The sequence below is a fragment of the Nerophis lumbriciformis genome, linkage group LG05, assembly GCF_033978685.3.
Source record: "Nerophis lumbriciformis linkage group LG05, RoL_Nlum_v2.1, whole genome shotgun sequence".
NCBI classification, from domain to species: domain Eukaryota; kingdom Metazoa; phylum Chordata; class Actinopteri; order Syngnathiformes; family Syngnathidae; genus Nerophis; species Nerophis lumbriciformis.
In genome coordinates this window covers 32620918-32638684 of record NC_084552.2, presented here as the reverse complement: position 1 = coordinate 32638684, position 17767 = coordinate 32620918, and the positions used below count along the sequence as shown (strand labels likewise).

Below are 17767 nucleotides of genomic sequence, written 5' to 3'. Positions count from 1 at the left end.
CAGTAATGTGATAGAAGAACAAGGTGATGAAAAAATGCTTAATTAGAGCGAGAGAAAAAAAGGTACAAATAAAATGATGTAGGAGTAAATTAAAAAAACACTTCTATTTGCGTCACAGCAAGTAACAAGCAATTGTGCACACCAGAGGGCGCTGTTGTCTTTAAGAATGCTTGCTGTAAAGAGCGAAGAACACAAGGGCGGGGTTTAAGCCATTTGACTGTCGACTGAGAGTCATGGAGCATATCCTTCACTATCACTCAGGTTGACCTGTTAGCTTGTACGCTTTGCTTGTCAATATTCCACAAAGTCGGCAACAGGTAAGACTAAACCTCAGTCTACCGCCACCAGATAAAGGCTATTTAAGTCATTTGTATTAAAATTTCTTATTAGAAAACAACTTGTTTTATTGCGCAAAAGTTGGTATTTTGTTTTCCTCCTAAGATGTAGATGACAGTTGTGCGACCGATTTGTGATTACTATTATCTCTCGTCAGATTATTTCCTTTTGGAACACGTCATTTGTAGTTACAGTTGTCTCTAAAGTGAACTTGCACACTTTGAACTCTGCTCTGGATTGATAGTAGCTCGACTTCACGAAGTCTACGGTAATTGAAAAGTCGAGACTAGTATAGAAAATGTCCACCATTAAAGCCTACAACTATTAAACACACTTAACAGAGGGGTTCGGCTTTTTATGTAACTAACTGTTCAAACAAAGCACACTCACTTTCATTTATTTGCATTCAGTGTGAAAAGAAGATGAAGCATCAAGTGGCTGACCTCCCCAGTGGACCACTGGATCTATACAGACAAAAAGCTTCTTTCTCCTGGAAGGACATGGTCCTCTTTCTGGAGGGAGAAGAGGTGGTGGCATTCAAGGTATCAGTGCTTTCCAAATCTGTGTTCTTAAAAACAAAACAATTATTAAAATGTTTTAAAACGTTTTGTTGCTTTGTCTATAGCAACATGTCTTCACGACATTGGAGAACGATCCTCTTTTTTCCAGAACGCCGGGTGAAGACATCCCTGTCGACAGAATGCGAGAACTCACCTTCCTCAGGTGTCCTTTTTAATTATTATTTTTTGCCTCAGTCAGTGTTTTTTTCACGTTTGGGTGTAACGGTCTGGTGTGTACGTACCGTTTTAAGGTCACAGTTCGGTTCTTAATAGAAACAGTAGAACCATTACGAATTGGTTCTTGGACAGGATTCGTAAAAAGAAAAGTTTGTATAATGAAGCAAATTAAATTTCCCCATAAGAAAAATTCCTAGTTTGTGAACCCGTTCTCAAACAATGGCAATAAAAACTATTCTGATTCTCATTCTGAAGAAACAATGTATAGTAAACATGAATAATAGATTCCAACCTTGACAAAAGTAATATTTCGAGTGAAGGTTTGTACACTTTGAACACAATATAAAGCGCTACACAGTGCTGTATATCAAGCAAACAAAACATAGGGGCGAGGGTCTGGATCAACTTTATATTAAAAGAGGCCATAACATATAATGGTGGTTCTTTGGTGAAAATATTGCACAGGTTAGGTTTTATAGACCGTTTTTGAGCCGCTTTTTGATCGTCTCCTCAGGATGCGCCGTTTTGCGGGTGGTCTTACTTACGTGGGTCCACTTTGACAACGTCTTCTCCCCACCTAATTTGTTGTCGTTTTTAAGCACTTCCATTGCGTGTCTACTGACAGATAAAAGTGAGAACTGTACGCTACTTTGTATTAGAAATGGCGACAGCGGAGGATGCATGTCCATGTACAAGCCAGTCTGCCCCACAACAAGAGGACAGAAAAAAAACAAGGAGCTTATTGACTACAATGCGGACTACAATGGCAGACGCGTGCAAAGGCACACTGGGTACATTTATCTCATATATGAATAATCAGGAGACTTTCTTCCCAACCGGTGACATTAAAGATTGTGCAAATTCCAAACGGGTCGTTTGGAGGAAGTATGAAGGAAGGCAAGATTGTTTTATAAATATCTCTGCACGGTTTGATTGAATATTTTTGGGGCTTATGCAGATCCTAAATACAGAACCTCAGGTGCTAAAAGGTAAGAAAAGTTGGTTTTGCATTATAGGCCCCCTTTAATAAGAGAGCCTAAAAAAACAACTGGTTAAACTGTCCTTCCTATGCAGCTACCACACGCTCATACATTGGCACTAGCACGATTTTGCACAGTTTGAAATGACAAAACTCTTTAACATTAACAACCTGGTCGCGACAATGATTATGAATAAAAAACAAAATACATTTACTGTAATTTGTTGGTTGATCTTCTTTGTGTTCAGCCGAAGCAAGTAGGATGGGTGGGGGAGCGACAGTTGTGACACCAGTGTGGATACTTACTGAATGTTTGAAACCACACATCACTTTTCCATTGCTTTCTTTGTTCTCCTATTGAGTTAGCAAAACTAGAAAAATGTTGTGAAAAGAACTTAAAATAAACACTTACAAGCACACAAAGTAGCAATTAATACGGTAGTTAACGAATGCACTGCTCTGCTGACGGAGATGGATAAGCCTTGCAGACACAGTGGGTTGGGCACGCAAACGTTCATACACGGGGACAAGGTTAGCACAACAAAGCATATTTCCATTCCGCCTGTGGCTCGTAAATTGAAAAGTTTTTATAATGAAGAGTTCGTAGATTTAAATTGCACTGTACAGTAAGGGAAATACATGTGTTCAAATTCATATACCAGGTAACCATTTTTTAATGAAGCAAATTGCAAACTGCTGGCAGGTAATTGTCAAAATTCTCAAATTAAATAAAAAGAACCAAAATCTGTTATACTATATGATCATTTACAATGTTTCTTTGTAGGAAAGTGCAACTTTGCAGACAAGTGCTCCAGTTATAGTTTATGAAAAGAGAAAAATATTTTATTTTTTGGAAAGTTAAGTTAATATTGTCTTAAGCGCAGCACTGATTCAGGTTAATAGTTTCAGCTTGTAGCTTACTCCTTTTGTCATAGGCTTCGTCTTAGGCCTCTGCTGCAACTGTCTTCAGTTCCTGCTTGCTCTTTGGGTATTTTATCTTCATTTTTGTTTTCAGCAAGTGCAATACAATCAGATTCAAATCAGATGATTGCGTAAAATTCCACTTCTTTTCCTTAAAGAACTAATTGGTTGCTTTCACAGTATGCATCGGGTCATTGTCCATTTGCACTGTGAACTTGCTGTCCAATGAACATTTAGCTGAATATGTGCAGATGTAATTGCCCGAAATGTTCCTGCTTTAGTTAGCAGTGATCTAATCAATAAAGGGAAGCGGTTCCATTGGCAGCTATACCTGCCCACTACCGTTAGTTTCCATCCCTTTTAAATAGTGGGTGTCACATATACAAACTGTTGTAATTCCTACATGTTCACCTTATTTGAATGTAAATACCCTTAAATTAAAGTTAAAAGTCTGCAGTTAAAGCACTTCTTGTTAAGTTTATTTCAAATCCATTTTGGTGTGTAGAGCCAAAAAGATTTCCTCGCAAGAATTGTGTTGATGTCCCAATATTTTTGGACCTGACTGTACATACTTTATATGCTGTGTACTAGAAAAAGCTTTGTGTTGATATTAAAATGTCTGCTTTTTCTGGGCACATAACACGTTTTGGTCTGTTTTCACTTTGGCTGTTTTTTTGTTTTTTTTGTAATTGTATTAAACTATGTGCTACAGACAATTGGAAAAAACAGGCCACACTTGGTTACTCTGGTTAACGTATTTCACCGTGAAGGCAAATTGGAGGAAACGGGAGAGGGTATTTCAAGCTCAGCATTCTCGTTGGCACTATCGCTAACCATGACTCCCGCAAGCCAAAAGCTGATTTGCAAGCTTGTGGAAATCCGCAGGCTTTGCCTTTCTCAGCCAATTTTTCGCATGGTACCTGGGCACATTAAGATACTATGCACGCCTGAATCCCAGCTACTGCGCAAACTACGTCCACTTTAATTACTGAGATCATTTAATAATGATTAAACGTACAACGTGAGAAATACCACAGTAATACAGTGTACTGTGTGGGAATTTGGTATGCCTCTGTACCGAACCAAAGGTTCCGTAATGAAAAATCTGCTTTCGAATCCATGTACTGTTACATTCCTAATAGACAATAACGTTTTGGATGAACACTGACAGAGTGAAGCAACTCTTCCGCTACGACTTCCTGACCAAAGAAGAGATCATGGCAGACCCGTGGAAAACGGTGATACTCAATGACTGCTTGGGAATGTTTGATTGGTCCTTAGGGGCCAAGTTCTTCCTCAACAAAGGCGTGAGTACTTGTGGGAGTAAATACTGTGACAGCTCGCATGTTCGAGGCAGCCTGCTAACACTTTCTTATGTTAACAAGGCAACATTTCATTTTCCTCTTTTTCAGATGTTTGGAGCTACGGTTGCCAACACAGGCTCAGCGAGACATAGCAAATATGTGGACAGCACTGAAGATATGACGGTAAGGACGGTTTTCACATGGATCCAAGAAAAAATTACATTTGACAACAGTTTTTGTGCGTGTAGACTTTTGGATGCTTTGCACTGACCGAGTTGAGTCACGGCAGCAACACACGAGCCATGAGGACCACTGCCACCTATGACGTTTCCACCCAGGTGAGTACTCACTCAACCACACACAGATCCTCATTCCATTGATGAATAATAATATGTGTGGGCTCTGTAGGAGTTTGTCATCAACTCTCCTGATTTTGAAGCAGCAAAGTTTTGGGTGGGAAACCTCGGTAAGACCGCCACACATGCACTGGTCTTTGCTCAACTGTACACGCCAGACGGAGCATGCCACGGCCTGCACACCTTTGTCGTGCCGGTAGGTCTCGTTCAATGATGCAGTGATTTCATTCGTTTTGTGCAAGTAAAAGAGAGGCACTGTTTCAATCCCACTGCTACTGCTGTAGGTGAGGGATCCTAAAACCCTGCGTGCTCTGCCTGGTGTTCTGGTTGGTGACATGGGCAAAAAAATAGGCCAGAATGGACTGGATAACGGGTCAGTGATGGCAGAATTCAAATGTCGGATACAAATACTTTTCCTTTTAACTTTAACACATTGGCACATACAGTACAGTATATTCTTCTCTACCTCGACAATGTCACGATATGGTGTCAAGCGTGCTTGTTCAAAATTTTGAATTTAAATTTAATTAATTTGATAAATTTGAACTGAATTGGGTCTACCTTAAAGGATGTTGAATTTAATTGCAATTGTAGGAATTTAAAGTAAATTAATTGCAATTCAGAGAAATTCCTTATAGCCAAGTAACAGGAAGAAATTGTCACGTTCAACAAATATTTTGACTTAAATAATAAAAATACTTTGTATAGACTAAAATTAAACACATATTCCCTTCATTTTGGATTATTGGATTAAATAAAGCATTTTGGGAATTAAGTAGTTTTCCACAATTTTTCATAATTCGATAATGTATAATAAAGAACATTAACCTTAATCATCTGTTTTATAGAAGATGCGTTAATTCTCAATTGTTGATGAAAACAAAGAGTAATGTACAGATGATGTTCATAGTAACTAAAGGAGGTAATTTCTCTAAAAAATGCATTTGAATGTTGAAAAGCTGAACAGAATTACAATGAAGAAATGTGTAGAATGACGGTAGCAAAATAGCGCTAGTTACCAAGAGTGCGAAATGTCCTGAATGAGTTCAGCCTGTTTGCTTTGAAAGGGTTCAAATCAGTTGAGAAATGTGGGAGTAGTCAGTGAATGACAAGTGTAAATATACAGTAATAGTACAGAAATGGTGTAGAATTAAAATATTATGTGTTCAGTCAGCATTCAGGAATTATGGAAAAACAGTCATGTATGGATTGTACTGTAAAGGGTAATTCTGAAATACAGATCAAAATTATTGAAAAAATTACAACCTCAATTCAAATTCATTGAAATTGAGCTGGAATTTGGGACAATATCAATTTAATTTGTAATTTTGCACAAGCTTGGTGCCAATGTAATTTTATGTACAAAACCCAAAACCAGTGAAGTTGAAGTCCTTTTCAACTTATAATCAATTGAATAGACTGCAAAGACAAGATATTTAATGTTCGAACTGAGAAATGCAATTTTTTTTTTTTTGCATATCATTAACTTAGAATTTAATGGCAGCAACACATTGCAAAAAAGTTGGCACAGGGGCATTTTTATCAATGTGTTACATGGCCTTTCTTTTTAACAACACTCAGTAAATGTTTGGGAGCTGAGAAGACCAATTTTTGAAAAGCTTTTCAGGTGGAATTTTTTCCCATTCTTGCTTTATGTACAGCTTAAGTTGTTCAACAGTCCGTGGTCTCCGTTGTGGTATTTTAGGCTTCATATTGTGCCTCACATTTTCAATGGGAGACAGGTTTGGACTACAGGCAGGCCAGTCTAGTAACCGCACTCTTACTATGAAGCCACGCTGTTGTAACACGTGAAGAATGTGGCTTGGCATTGTCTTGCTGAAATAAGCAGGGGCGTCCATGATAACGTTGCTTGGATGGCCACACATGTTGCTCCAAAACCTGTATGTACCTTTCAGCATTAATTGTGCCTTCACAGATGTGTAAGTTAACCATGCTTTGGGCACTAGTACACTCGCATACCATCACAGATGCTGGCTTTTGAATTTTGCACCTATAACAATCCGGATGGTTCTTTTCCTCTTTGGTCCGTAGGACACAACGTCCACAGTTTCCAAAAATAATTTGAAATGTAGACTCATCATACCACAGAACACTTTTCCACTTTGCATCAGTCCATTTTAGATGAGCTTGGGCCCAGCGAAGCCGGCGGCGTTTCTGGGTGTTGTTGATAAATGGCTTTCGCTTTGCATAGTAGAGTTTTAACTTGCACTTACAGATGTAGCGACGAACTGTAGTTACTGACAGTGGTTTTCTGAAGTGTTCCTGAGCCCATGTAGTGATATCCTTTACACACTGATGTCGGTTTTTGATGCAGTACCGCCTGAGGGATCGAAGATCATGGGCATTCAATGTTGGTTGTCAGCCTTGCTCCTTACGTGCATTGATTTCTCCAGATTCTCAGAACCTTTTGATGATATTACGGACCTTAGATGGTGAAATCCCTAAATTCCTTGCAATAGCTGGTTGAGAAATGTTCTTAAACAATTTGCTCACCCATTTGTTCACAGAGGTGGGTAGTAACGCGCTACATTTACTCCGTTACATCTACTTGAGTAACTTTTGGGATAAATTGTACTTCTAAGAGTAGTTTTAATGCAACATACTTTTACTTTTACTTGAGTATATTTATAGAGAAGAAACGCTACTTTTACTCCGCTACTTTTATCTACATTCAGCTTGCTACTCGCTACTAATTTTTATCGATCTGTTAATGCACGCTTTGTTTGTTTTGGTCTGTCAGACAGACCTTCATAGTGCCTGCGTTTCAACAAATGCAGTCACTGGTGACGTTCACTCCGTTCCACCAATCAGATGCAGTCACTGGTGACGTTGGACCAATCAAACAGAGCCAGGGGTCACATGACCTGACTTAAACTAGTTGAAAAACTTATTGGGGTGTTACCATTTAGTGGTCAATTGTACGGAATATGTACTGTACTGTGCAATCTACTAATACAAGTTCCAATCAATCAATCAAAAGTGTGAAGGAAAAAAGAATTTTTTTTATTTCAACCGTACACCCCGTCAAAAGCCTAAAGACTGACTGCACAGTTCCTGTCATCACAATAAAAGTGCCGCTCCATCGCGCCTGCGCTTTCAAAATAAGAGTCTCCGAAAGCCTGCGCAAACAAGCTAGCAAGCTACGGAGTTTGCCGCCAATGTATTTCTTGTAAAGTGTATAAAAACGAATATGGAAGCTGGACAAATAAGATGCCAAAAACCAACCACTTTCATGTGGTATTAGACAGAAAGGAGGAACTTTTTTTCCCCTCCATTTGAAAACGTGGACGTTATCAGCACTACTGTCTGATTCCAATCAATGCAAGTCATCAGAATCAGGTAATACACCAACTTATATTCTTGTCTTCATGAAAGAAAGGAATCTATATGTGTTAAACATGCATGTATATTCATTAAAACACCATTAACATGTAAACAAAAACGGCAAAAAAAAAATATATAAATTATATACTGTATATATCAATGTATGTATATATATATATATATGTGTGTGTGTGTGTGTGTGTGTGTGTGTGTGTGTGTATATATATATATATATATATATATATATATATATATATATATATATATATGTGTGTGTATGTTACTCATCAGTTACTCAGTACTTGAGTAGTTTTTTTACAACATACTTTTTACTTTTACTCAAGTAAATATTTGGGTGACTACTCCTTACTTTTACTTGAGTAATAAATCTCTAAAGTAACAGTACTCTTACTTGAGTACAATTTCTGGCTACTCTACCCACCTCTGTTTGTTCAGAAAGTGGTGACCCTCGCCCTATTCTTGTTTGTGAATGACTAAACATTTCAAGGAAGCTGCTTTTATACCTAATCATGGCACCTACCTGTTCCCAATTAGCCTGTTCACCTGTGGGATGTTCTAAATAAGTGTTTGATGAGTATTCTTAAACTTTCTCAGTCTTTTTGCCACTTGTGCCAGCTTTTTTGAAATATGTTGCAGGCATCAAATTCCAAATGAGCTTATATTTGCAAAAAATAATCCAGTTTGAAAGTTAAGTACATTGTCTTTGCAGTCTATTCAATTGAATATAGGTTGAAAAGCATTTGCAAATATTGTATTTTATTTTTAATTACGATTTACACAACGTGCCAACTTCACTGGTTTTGGGTTTTGTAAATCCACAACTCAGACTGAGCAAATAATGACAACAATGACTTACAGTATGTAAACGGCACAGGTTTGCTTTGTTCCACAACGTGAGGATCCCACGAGAGAATCTCTTGAATAAGACGGGAGATGTCACCCCGACTGGCAGTTACGTGACCCCTTTCAAGGTTCTTAAAATTAATTTTATAATGTTTTATTCTGAAAGACTTTGCAGTCAAAATCTTTGGATTAACTTTTCTTCTCCCTGTGAATGTTGAGGACCCCAACAAGCGTTTTGGGGCGTCGCTGGGTGCCCTGTCGGGTGGCAGGGTGTCCATCACCAGGATGGCTCTTGTCAACCTGAAGCTGGCTCTGACTGTGGCCTTACGCTTCTCAGCCACCAGGAGGCAGTTTGGGCCCAAAGACATGGAGGAGATTCCAGTGCTGGAGTACCAGTTACAGGTCGGGATAGATCCTTCTTCCCACGTCTTGTCTTCTTCATGTTAAAGTTGGATGTGTCTGATGTGCAGCAATGGCGCCTCATTCCCTACCTGGCGGCGGCGTATGCTCTTGAACATTTCTCCAGGTCCATCTTTATGAACTTTGCGGAGTTTCAGATGGGACAGATGATGAGAGACAAGAGTGACAGACAGGTATGAATGGTACAAAATGGAGATATTCTCCTCTCTTACATTTGTTTTCTTTAAATATTCAGCTTTTAGGACATTTTAATTGACCCACAAGTCCTATAGATGGACTATGAAACATGTCATTCTCACAAATAGAACTTGTAAAGTACAGTGCATCCGGAAAGTATTCACAGCACTTCACTTTTTCCACATTTTGTTAAGTTACAGCCTTATCCCAAAATGAAATACATACATTTTTGTCCTCAAAACTGACAGTACCCCATAAGAACAATGTGAAAAGGTTTTTATCAAAACATTTAGCAAATGTATTAAAAATAAAAAATCACATGTATATAAGTACCTAATTCACAGTTTTTGCTCAATACTTTGTTGATGCACCTTTAGGAGCATTTACAGTCTCAAGTCTTTTTGAATACGATGTCACTAAGCTGGCCACACTTATCTTTGGGCAGTTTCGCCTATTCCTCTTTGCCCATTTCTCTTTGCAGCACCTCTCAAGCTCCATCAAGTTGGATGGTAAATTTTGGTTTTCATCCAGGATGTCTCTGTACATTGCTGCACTAATTTTTTCCCCATCCTGACTAGTCTTCCAGTTCCTGCTGCTGAAAAACATCCCCACAGCATGATGCTGCCACCGCAATGCTTCACTGTAGGGATTGCGGTGCCTGGTTTCCTACAAACAGGATGCCTGGCATTCACACAAAAGAGTTCAATCTTTGTCTCACCAGACCAGATAATTTGGTTTTTTATGGTCAGAGTATTTCAGGTGTATGTTGGCAAACTTTTTACCATGAAATGTCTTCCGTCTGGCCACTTTACCAAACAAGCTTGATTGGTGGTTTAGTGCAGAGATGGTTGTCCTCCTGGAAGGTTCTCCTCTCTCCACAGGGCAATGCTGTAGCTCTGACTGAGTGACCATTGGGTTGTTGGTCACCTCTACGATTCGACTAAGTTGAATGCAGCAATGTATAGAGACATCATGGATGAAAACCAACGTTTTCCATCCAATCTGATAGAGCTTGAGAGGTGCTGTAAAGTGGAATGGGCAAAACTGTCCAAAGATAAGTGTACCAAGCTTGTGGCATCGAATTAAAAAAGACTGTAAAGGCTGTAATTTCTGCCAAAGGTGCATCAACAAAGTATTGAGCAAAGGGTCTGAAAACATATATACATGTTTAAAAAAAAAAAAAAAAAAAAGTTTTTTAATTGGATTTGCAAAAGATTAAAAAGAGAAAAACTTTTCACATTTACCTTATGGCTATTATTGTCTGTAAAATGTTGAGGACAACATTTATTAAGCCATTATTTATTAACAAATTATTCCATATTGAAATAAGGCTGCAGCATAACAAAATTTAGAAAAAGTGAAGCACTGTGAATACTTTCTCGACGCATAGTATGTTGTAAACGACAGGCAGAGATGGGCCGGGAGATCCACGCCCTGGGCTGTTCCAGCAAGCCTCTTGGCTCGTGGACTGCTCAGAAGGGCATCCAGGAGTGCCGCGAGGCCTGCGGCGGTCACGGTTACCTAGCCAGTGAGTGTTACAATGCAGCGCCAAAGCCAACGCGCTAACATAGAAGACTCACACTTCCTTTTATGTCCTGTGCAGTGAACCGCTTCGGGAGTCTTCGCGACGACAATGACCCTAACTGCACCTACGAGGGAGACAACAACGTGCTGCTGCAGCAAACCAGCAACTACTTGCTCACTTGGCTCCACGCTAAGCATCTCAGTCAGTCCAGTTTTGACCTGCAGGTCGAGACTAGTCTACTTTAAAGGCGTTCTGATGGTTTCAGATGGAGTTTGCATTGAGTCTCCTCTTCACACTGTGGACTTCCTGGATGATTTCCACAAGATTCTCGCTAACAAGTTCACGGCACACACAACTGACGACTGCATGGACCCTGCAGGTAGTTTTTTATCTTCCACCTTGACTATGAATCCATGTATCTGGTCTTTTTTGCTCAGGTCAGCAGACCAAATGCTTTTGTCTGCTTCGTCTTTTATTATTATGGTGGCTGCGTGGCTCGGGTGGTTGAGCGGCCGTGCCTGCAACTTGAGGGTTCCTGGTTCGATCCCAACCTTCCGCCATCCGAGTCACGTCCGTTGTGTCCCTAAGCTAGACACTTCACCCTTGCTCCTGATGGGTCACGGTTAGGGCATTGCATGGCAGCTCCCGCTATCAGTGTTGAAATAGTGTCAAAGCGCTTTGAGTACCTTGAAGGCAGAAAAGTGCTCTACAAGTACATCCATCCATCCATTTTCTACCGCTTATTCCCTTTTGGGGTCGCGGGGGGCGCTGGAGCCTATCTCAGCTACAATCGGGCGGAAGGCGGGGTACACCCTGGACAAGTCGCCACCTCATCGCAGGACCAACACAGATAGACAGACAACATTCACACTCACATCCACACACTAGGGCCAATTTAGTGTTGCCAATCAACTTATCCCCAGGTGCATGTCTCATTTACCATTTTATTCTATTTTTGTTTTTTATTGGTCTTATTTTGTTTCTTATCTGTAATGTTAAATGGCTTTTTTCAAATGTGATGGATTGATTTAATGGAGTTACTTATTCCTGGTGATGTCAGTATCGCTTGCTGCCTACAAGTGGCTGGTGTGTTTCCTGCTGGAGAAGAGTGACAAGAAGCTCCAGCAGCAGAGAGCTTTGGGAAAGGAGGACTTTGAAGCACGCAACAACAGTCAGGTAGGACGCACACATACACACATGCCGATTTATGTGATAATTCACAGTATATCCAGTGAGGAAAAATAATTTGATCCCCTGTTGATTTAGTAAGAGTGCTCTCTTCCAAAGATACGAACAGTGAATGATATTCATGCAAAGTTTATTGTGCAGACACAATCAATTAAAAATATAGACAAAGGTTGTGAATATGTATTTGATATCCTCATGCAAAATGTTGCTTAGTACATTGTGGGGAAACTCCTGTTGGCAAGCATAGAGTACAGATGTTTCCTGTGGTTATCCACGTGCCGAAGGGATTTTGGTCCGAGAAAACCCCCCAAAGCAGAATGTTTCCACCTCCATGTTTGATAGTAGGGATTTACACAAAGTCCATTTTAAGCCATGAAGCTCAATTGTAGTATCATGTGACCACATCACATTCTCCCAAACCTGGTCTGAGTCATTCAGGGGTTGATTGTTGGGTGTCGAACTTCTGACGGTCCTGTACACATGGGACTTTGCGGGCACAGCAGGATCCTGATCCATTTTATTAATGTTTGTCTTGGTGACTGTGCACCCAACTTACCTAACATCATTAATCAGTAATTATGGGCTGGTCCCTCATGCAACTTTTCTCAGAATCATCTTGCGTGCAGCTCCACAGTGAGAAAAATTGACTGCCATCCAGCATTTCTTCAATTTATGAATTATTGCACCATTCAAACCTCTTGCTGGTGGTCTTTGGCTCCATTCCAGCCATGTGCAGGTATACAATCTTGTCACTTGGGTCCTTTGACAACTCTTTGTCTTGCACGTGGGAGTGGAGTGTTTGAATGTAAAATACTGTTTCTGTGACAGGTGTCTTTAGATGAGATTAGGAGTACTGTACTTTTATCTATATTATTTCAAACATGGTTGGATTTGAGTAAATCACGTTTACCGTCACACAATTCTACATGTACGAAAACGGGTAAGAGGATGCAGACCTTATTTAATCCTACCCCTTCTCGGTATCACAGCTCCATCTTCCATCCATTTTTTACCGCTTGTCCCTTTCGGAGTCGCGGGGGGTGCTGGAGCCTATCTCAGCTTATTTATCAGAATTACTTGGTTTGCACACCCCAGTCAGAGCGTTGACTAGTGTTTTTTTTTAATAGTGCCCAAGGTCCAGAGTGAAGACCAGAGGTGACCGAGGTGTTGCTGCTATATTTCTCTAGACTTTAAAACTACCCAGCTTCTTCATGCCATAAGAGTCTTAATGCGTTTTTCTCAAATTGTGGGTTGGGAACCCCTTGGAGGTTGCGGTGAAGTGTCAGGGGAGTCATGAGTAGCAGGGGAGATTTTCATTATTTGTGCTTACACTCTAGTATTCATGTAAGAACGATAGACATGCCTGCAACTAGGTGGCAGCAGTGTGCAATCTAATCAATGGTCTCCCTATTTAAACGTGGTCATTTTATTCCATTTACTTTGATATGGTGATTTATATGAGTAATGTATTGTACAGATAAATTAATATGTTATAAATAGTATAATATTAATAGCCAGGACTTAATTGTATACTCCACAATGGACATGTAACCGGTCTGTGGGGGTCTAAATGCTTGTTTGTATGTCAAATACTGTACTTATTTCCCTCAATCACATAAATGTATAACCTATATGTTTGTCTTTTTACATTTGCTCTCTCATACTTATTTTACTCACTGCTTGTGTGTGTGCACACAGGTGTACTACAGCCGCTCCCTGGCCTTGGCCTTCATTGAACACTGCTGCCTTCAGCGCTTCCACGAGCTGATTATGGATGAGAATACGCCCAGCGGCCTCACAGGAGTTCTTACTAAGCTGTGTGCTCTTTATGGACTGTGGAGCCTCAGCAGCCACATGGCCACACTCTACCAGGGTGGATACTTTTCTATCTATAAATATATGAATAGTATACAGTTTATGCCTGTGACCATGTTGCTCGTGTGCAGGCAATTTCCTGAGTGGAAGCAAGCCAGCAGAGCTGATCCAGACGGCCATTCTTACTCTGTGCACACAGGTCCTACTCACACACTATTCATGAGTAACCTGAATAACAATAATACTATGGATAATAATGCAAGATACACAAACAATAAAACATATTAGAGCTGGGTACCTCACGATAGGGCTGGGCGATTAATGAAAAAATCAAAAGCGACGTAAAAACTGCTGTCGGTCATTTAGTTTTTCCCCTTTGTAATTCTCCCTCTACTAATATACTGTCCTTGTTGACCAGTTACACGACAGGCAGGTGTCGGAAAGCCTGAAAGTTGCCAGAAAACCAGAAGTAGACCTATGACACTGTCCCATCTAGTCTGCACCACAGAAGCGTCATGGAAGAAAACTTACAGCGTAATTCAAGAAGAATTCTGTGTCAGTTGTTTGGACGCACATTAGCTACAAAAAGAATGACATCAACTAAAAAATAGAATAATTGTTGATTGGGATAATCGTGCATTAACCAAAATCGAGGTCGAAGGTTTGATAAATCTTGAGTTTTGCCTCATGGTGAAATACATGCCTCATGATAATGATATTTTGATAGGAAAAATAAATACATTTCAAAGCTATGATTTTGCAGCAAATTTTAACCATTCAAAGACCGCAATTGTTCAAAAACTGTTTTAGTGCAACATATCTAAACAGATTTTTGTTTAGTTGTCTGACTGACACACAGCGACACTCTTTGAAAGTCTTTTAGTTAACATGACATCTTATGTCTCAAGTCTCAATTTATTATTTGAATAGAAAAATCAACATTTCTGTAATCAATAGCGAATGAGATGACTGGCCTTGTGTTTGTCGTGATGTCTGTATAGTGTATTTTAGTGGGACACTTATTCCATACTGAAATCTTTATCCAGGTTTGTCCCATCCACTCTATCAAAGTCCACAGTTTTAAATGAAACCACACTGGTGCATCTTTGAGTTTAACTTCACCGCTCGAGTCAGTCATTGTCTGCGTTTTCTTTTTTTCTTTTTTTTTTACTTTACCCGGAAACACATTTTCAGATACTTGCACGAAAAACACCTCCTGTACACTTAAAACAGTGACTCTATTCACTCAGGAGGAATATGAAAAGTGAGAACACATTGATTATCGAATCGTAAGGTTAAATATCGCAAACATTTGCCAAATCGATGTATCGTCACACTCCCAATACATACTTAATAGATTTGCATATTTTCTTTACCTGCACTTCTTCTTAAATAAATGTTGCTTCATTTCTAGCTGAAAGATGACGCTGTGTCGCTGGTGGATGTAATGGCCCCCCCTGATTTCATCCTTAACTCCCCCATTGGTAACGCTGATGGACAGGTAAGAACGAGGATTACCAGATCATAATTCACCAAATGTGAGACAGACTACATTTGTGGCGGACACCAATGCATCGAAGTAGTCTAAAATAACTTTACATTTCTGGACTTACAACATCACTGTTTTGCCGTGTGGTTGATTCAGTAGGTCTTAACAGACTGCAAATAAAAATTTCAGTACATCTTATTTACATTAAACTTTCCCAAACTGTCTTACGTAAGAAAACATAGTAAGCATGGAGCTTATTGTACTGGTGCTTTGGAAAAATTGCATCAGTTTTCAAAAGTGCCTTTTGAGATTACTAGTTTGCACACTCATTCAACACTTGCAACATTAGTAGCATTTTGCTGTGTGATAAAACTGCACATTTTTAGAGGGCTTTTATAGTGGCGAATGTAAGTCACACTTGTGAAATAATCATGTTGTCTCATTAGTATCATGAGACGCCACACCTGTGCAGTGGATGAATAATGTAGTGGTGTGCACTATTACAGATTGTCAACAATATTTGAAAGAAATACGGTATGCTTTTTGTGTACACACAAAATAATCTTTGAGTTTAGCTCATTGAAGATGGCAGTAAAATCCTAAGTGTTTTATAATATATAAATAAACTTCTTGGACTGAGCCAAAATAAATTTAATTATCTTCAAATGCTCAAACCTAACGAGTGCATTTATTGATGTGTAAAAACTTACTGTCATGAACTTTTTCTGCAGTACAAAGCTTCTACTGGTTACAACTTCAAGTAGAATCTTGGAGTGCAATGTAATGTAGATATATTTTGACATGCTGCTAATCTTTCACCCTAAGCCAACTGACTGGCACACATTATGCTTTTTTGGGATTATTGCTATATGCACATTTTTAATTCAGTCCACAATCAAAGCAGCGTTTCCCCTTTGTTCAGAGGATGTGGCAGCCATTGACCCACATGCAGCGTAGCCAACTGTAATGTGATTAGGCCTCTCCAGCTACATTTTGTGGTGCGCACAAGCATATCGTGTGTATGTTAGGGGAATTGGGCTGATAAAGCCTACAAAGTCACACTTGTGCTGTATTGCAATCGCTCCTCCAAAGTTACAGTACATTTCACAAACTTTTGTAATTGAAAACTCTAGAAACACTTCAAAACAATCTCTCAAAATCAAAACAAAAACATGCTCTTCAATTACTGCGATCACTCATCCACATGCGATACAGAGCGCCCAGAAAAAATTGTGAATGTGCGATCACATAGAAACAGTGTTGTACTAAAAATAATGGTAAAAGAAACATTGCCTTATATGGTACATATTTTTTCTAAATAGATGAGCTAGCATCATTGCTCTACAAGTCACATGTTTCTAGACAGACAAAATAACTCCATGCCAGATGTGCTGACGTGCTGTACGTTGTTCTGTCCTAGCTCTACAAGAACCTGTGGTCCACTGTGATGCAGGGGAACCAGGTGCTGGAGCGCCCGTCCTGGTGGAAAGAGTTCTGCTCTGACAAGCCCGCCATCGGGTCCCTGCGAGCCAAACTGTAACAGCCAGGCGAGCGCAGCTGTTTTAGAATGCCTTTAATTGGTTCACCCAGCTATTTTAAAAAGAAAAATATATTTTATTCTAGCCCTCTCAATTTAAAACATATTAAAAGCTGAGAGCTAATAGAAACTTTAAGTCTCATTTAAGTATGGCTTGATATTTAATTCAAGTGTAAAATAGATAATATACTCTGAACACGAGTTAGCTGCTCGTCAAGTGTTGCCATGTCCAGGTGAATAGTTCACTAATAAAACATTCTACACAACACTGTGTTCTCTGGTAAGTCATTGCTCTTTATATTCCTGTTTAGAGGTAATCAATTATAATGTTAAAAAAAACAAGAAGGATAGCACAGGGGTGGACGTGTTCTATTCACAGGTTTAACATTTTGGGAGATGTCAGTCACTTTCTTTATGGCCCTCATGAGTCCGGCACCTTCTTGACCTACTTTTACCGTCCCTTTGGGTCAAAGCCAGTTCACTGAGTCTGCAAAGGAAGCGGTTTGTATATGCGAGTGTTCCCTCAGCGCTGCCCTTTTTAAGACCTAAATCCTATCCTAAACATGCAAAGTTCAATGAACGGCTAAACCAATCTCCCTAAATGATTACCTTTTTGCTGTAACCAGTCCTCCTCAGTTATCTTTGAATCAAACCAAATCTTAGTTTAGCCTTAAAAGATGGTGTGTGTGTGTGCGCAGATAAAGATGTGATGTAGGAGAGCGTGGACAGGCCAAATAGTCAATCTAGAACTTATTAATGCCATTAAGACACCAG

General features: G+C 39.6%; 1 protein-coding gene across 1 annotated transcript; it reads left to right on the top strand.

The window, feature by feature from the left end:
- Positions 1 to 201: 201 nt before the first annotated feature.
- On the top strand, positions 202 to 17261 carry acox3 (acyl-CoA oxidase 3, pristanoyl). The gene is made up of 19 exons (XM_061960775.2): positions 202 to 317; positions 747 to 878; positions 962 to 1059; positions 4145 to 4280; positions 4386 to 4460; positions 4526 to 4615; positions 4686 to 4829; positions 4918 to 5006; positions 8874 to 8970; positions 9062 to 9244; positions 9313 to 9435; positions 10847 to 10967; positions 11043 to 11165; positions 11230 to 11343; positions 12025 to 12140; positions 13851 to 14025; positions 14099 to 14166; positions 15382 to 15468; positions 16877 to 17261. The coding sequence occupies exons 2-19, from the start codon at positions 759 to 761 to the stop codon at positions 16994 to 16996; spliced, it is 2079 nt and encodes a 692-aa protein (XP_061816759.1). The 5' UTR covers positions 202 to 317; positions 747 to 758; the 3' UTR covers positions 16997 to 17261.
- Positions 17262 to 17767: the final 506 nt, after the last annotated feature.

Coding starts and splice junctions, on each gene's coding strand:
- acox3 (XM_061960775.2), top strand. CDS start 759: ATGAAGCATCAAGTGGCTGACCTCCCCAGTGGACCACTGGATCTATAC. Junction 4,281..4,385: donor AGTTCTTCCTCAACAAAGGC/GTGAGTACTTGT, acceptor CCTCTTTTTCAG/ATGTTTGGAGCTACGGTTGC. Junction 4,830..4,917: donor TGCACACCTTTGTCGTGCCG/GTAGGTCTCGTT, acceptor CTACTGCTGTAG/GTGAGGGATCCTAAAACCCT.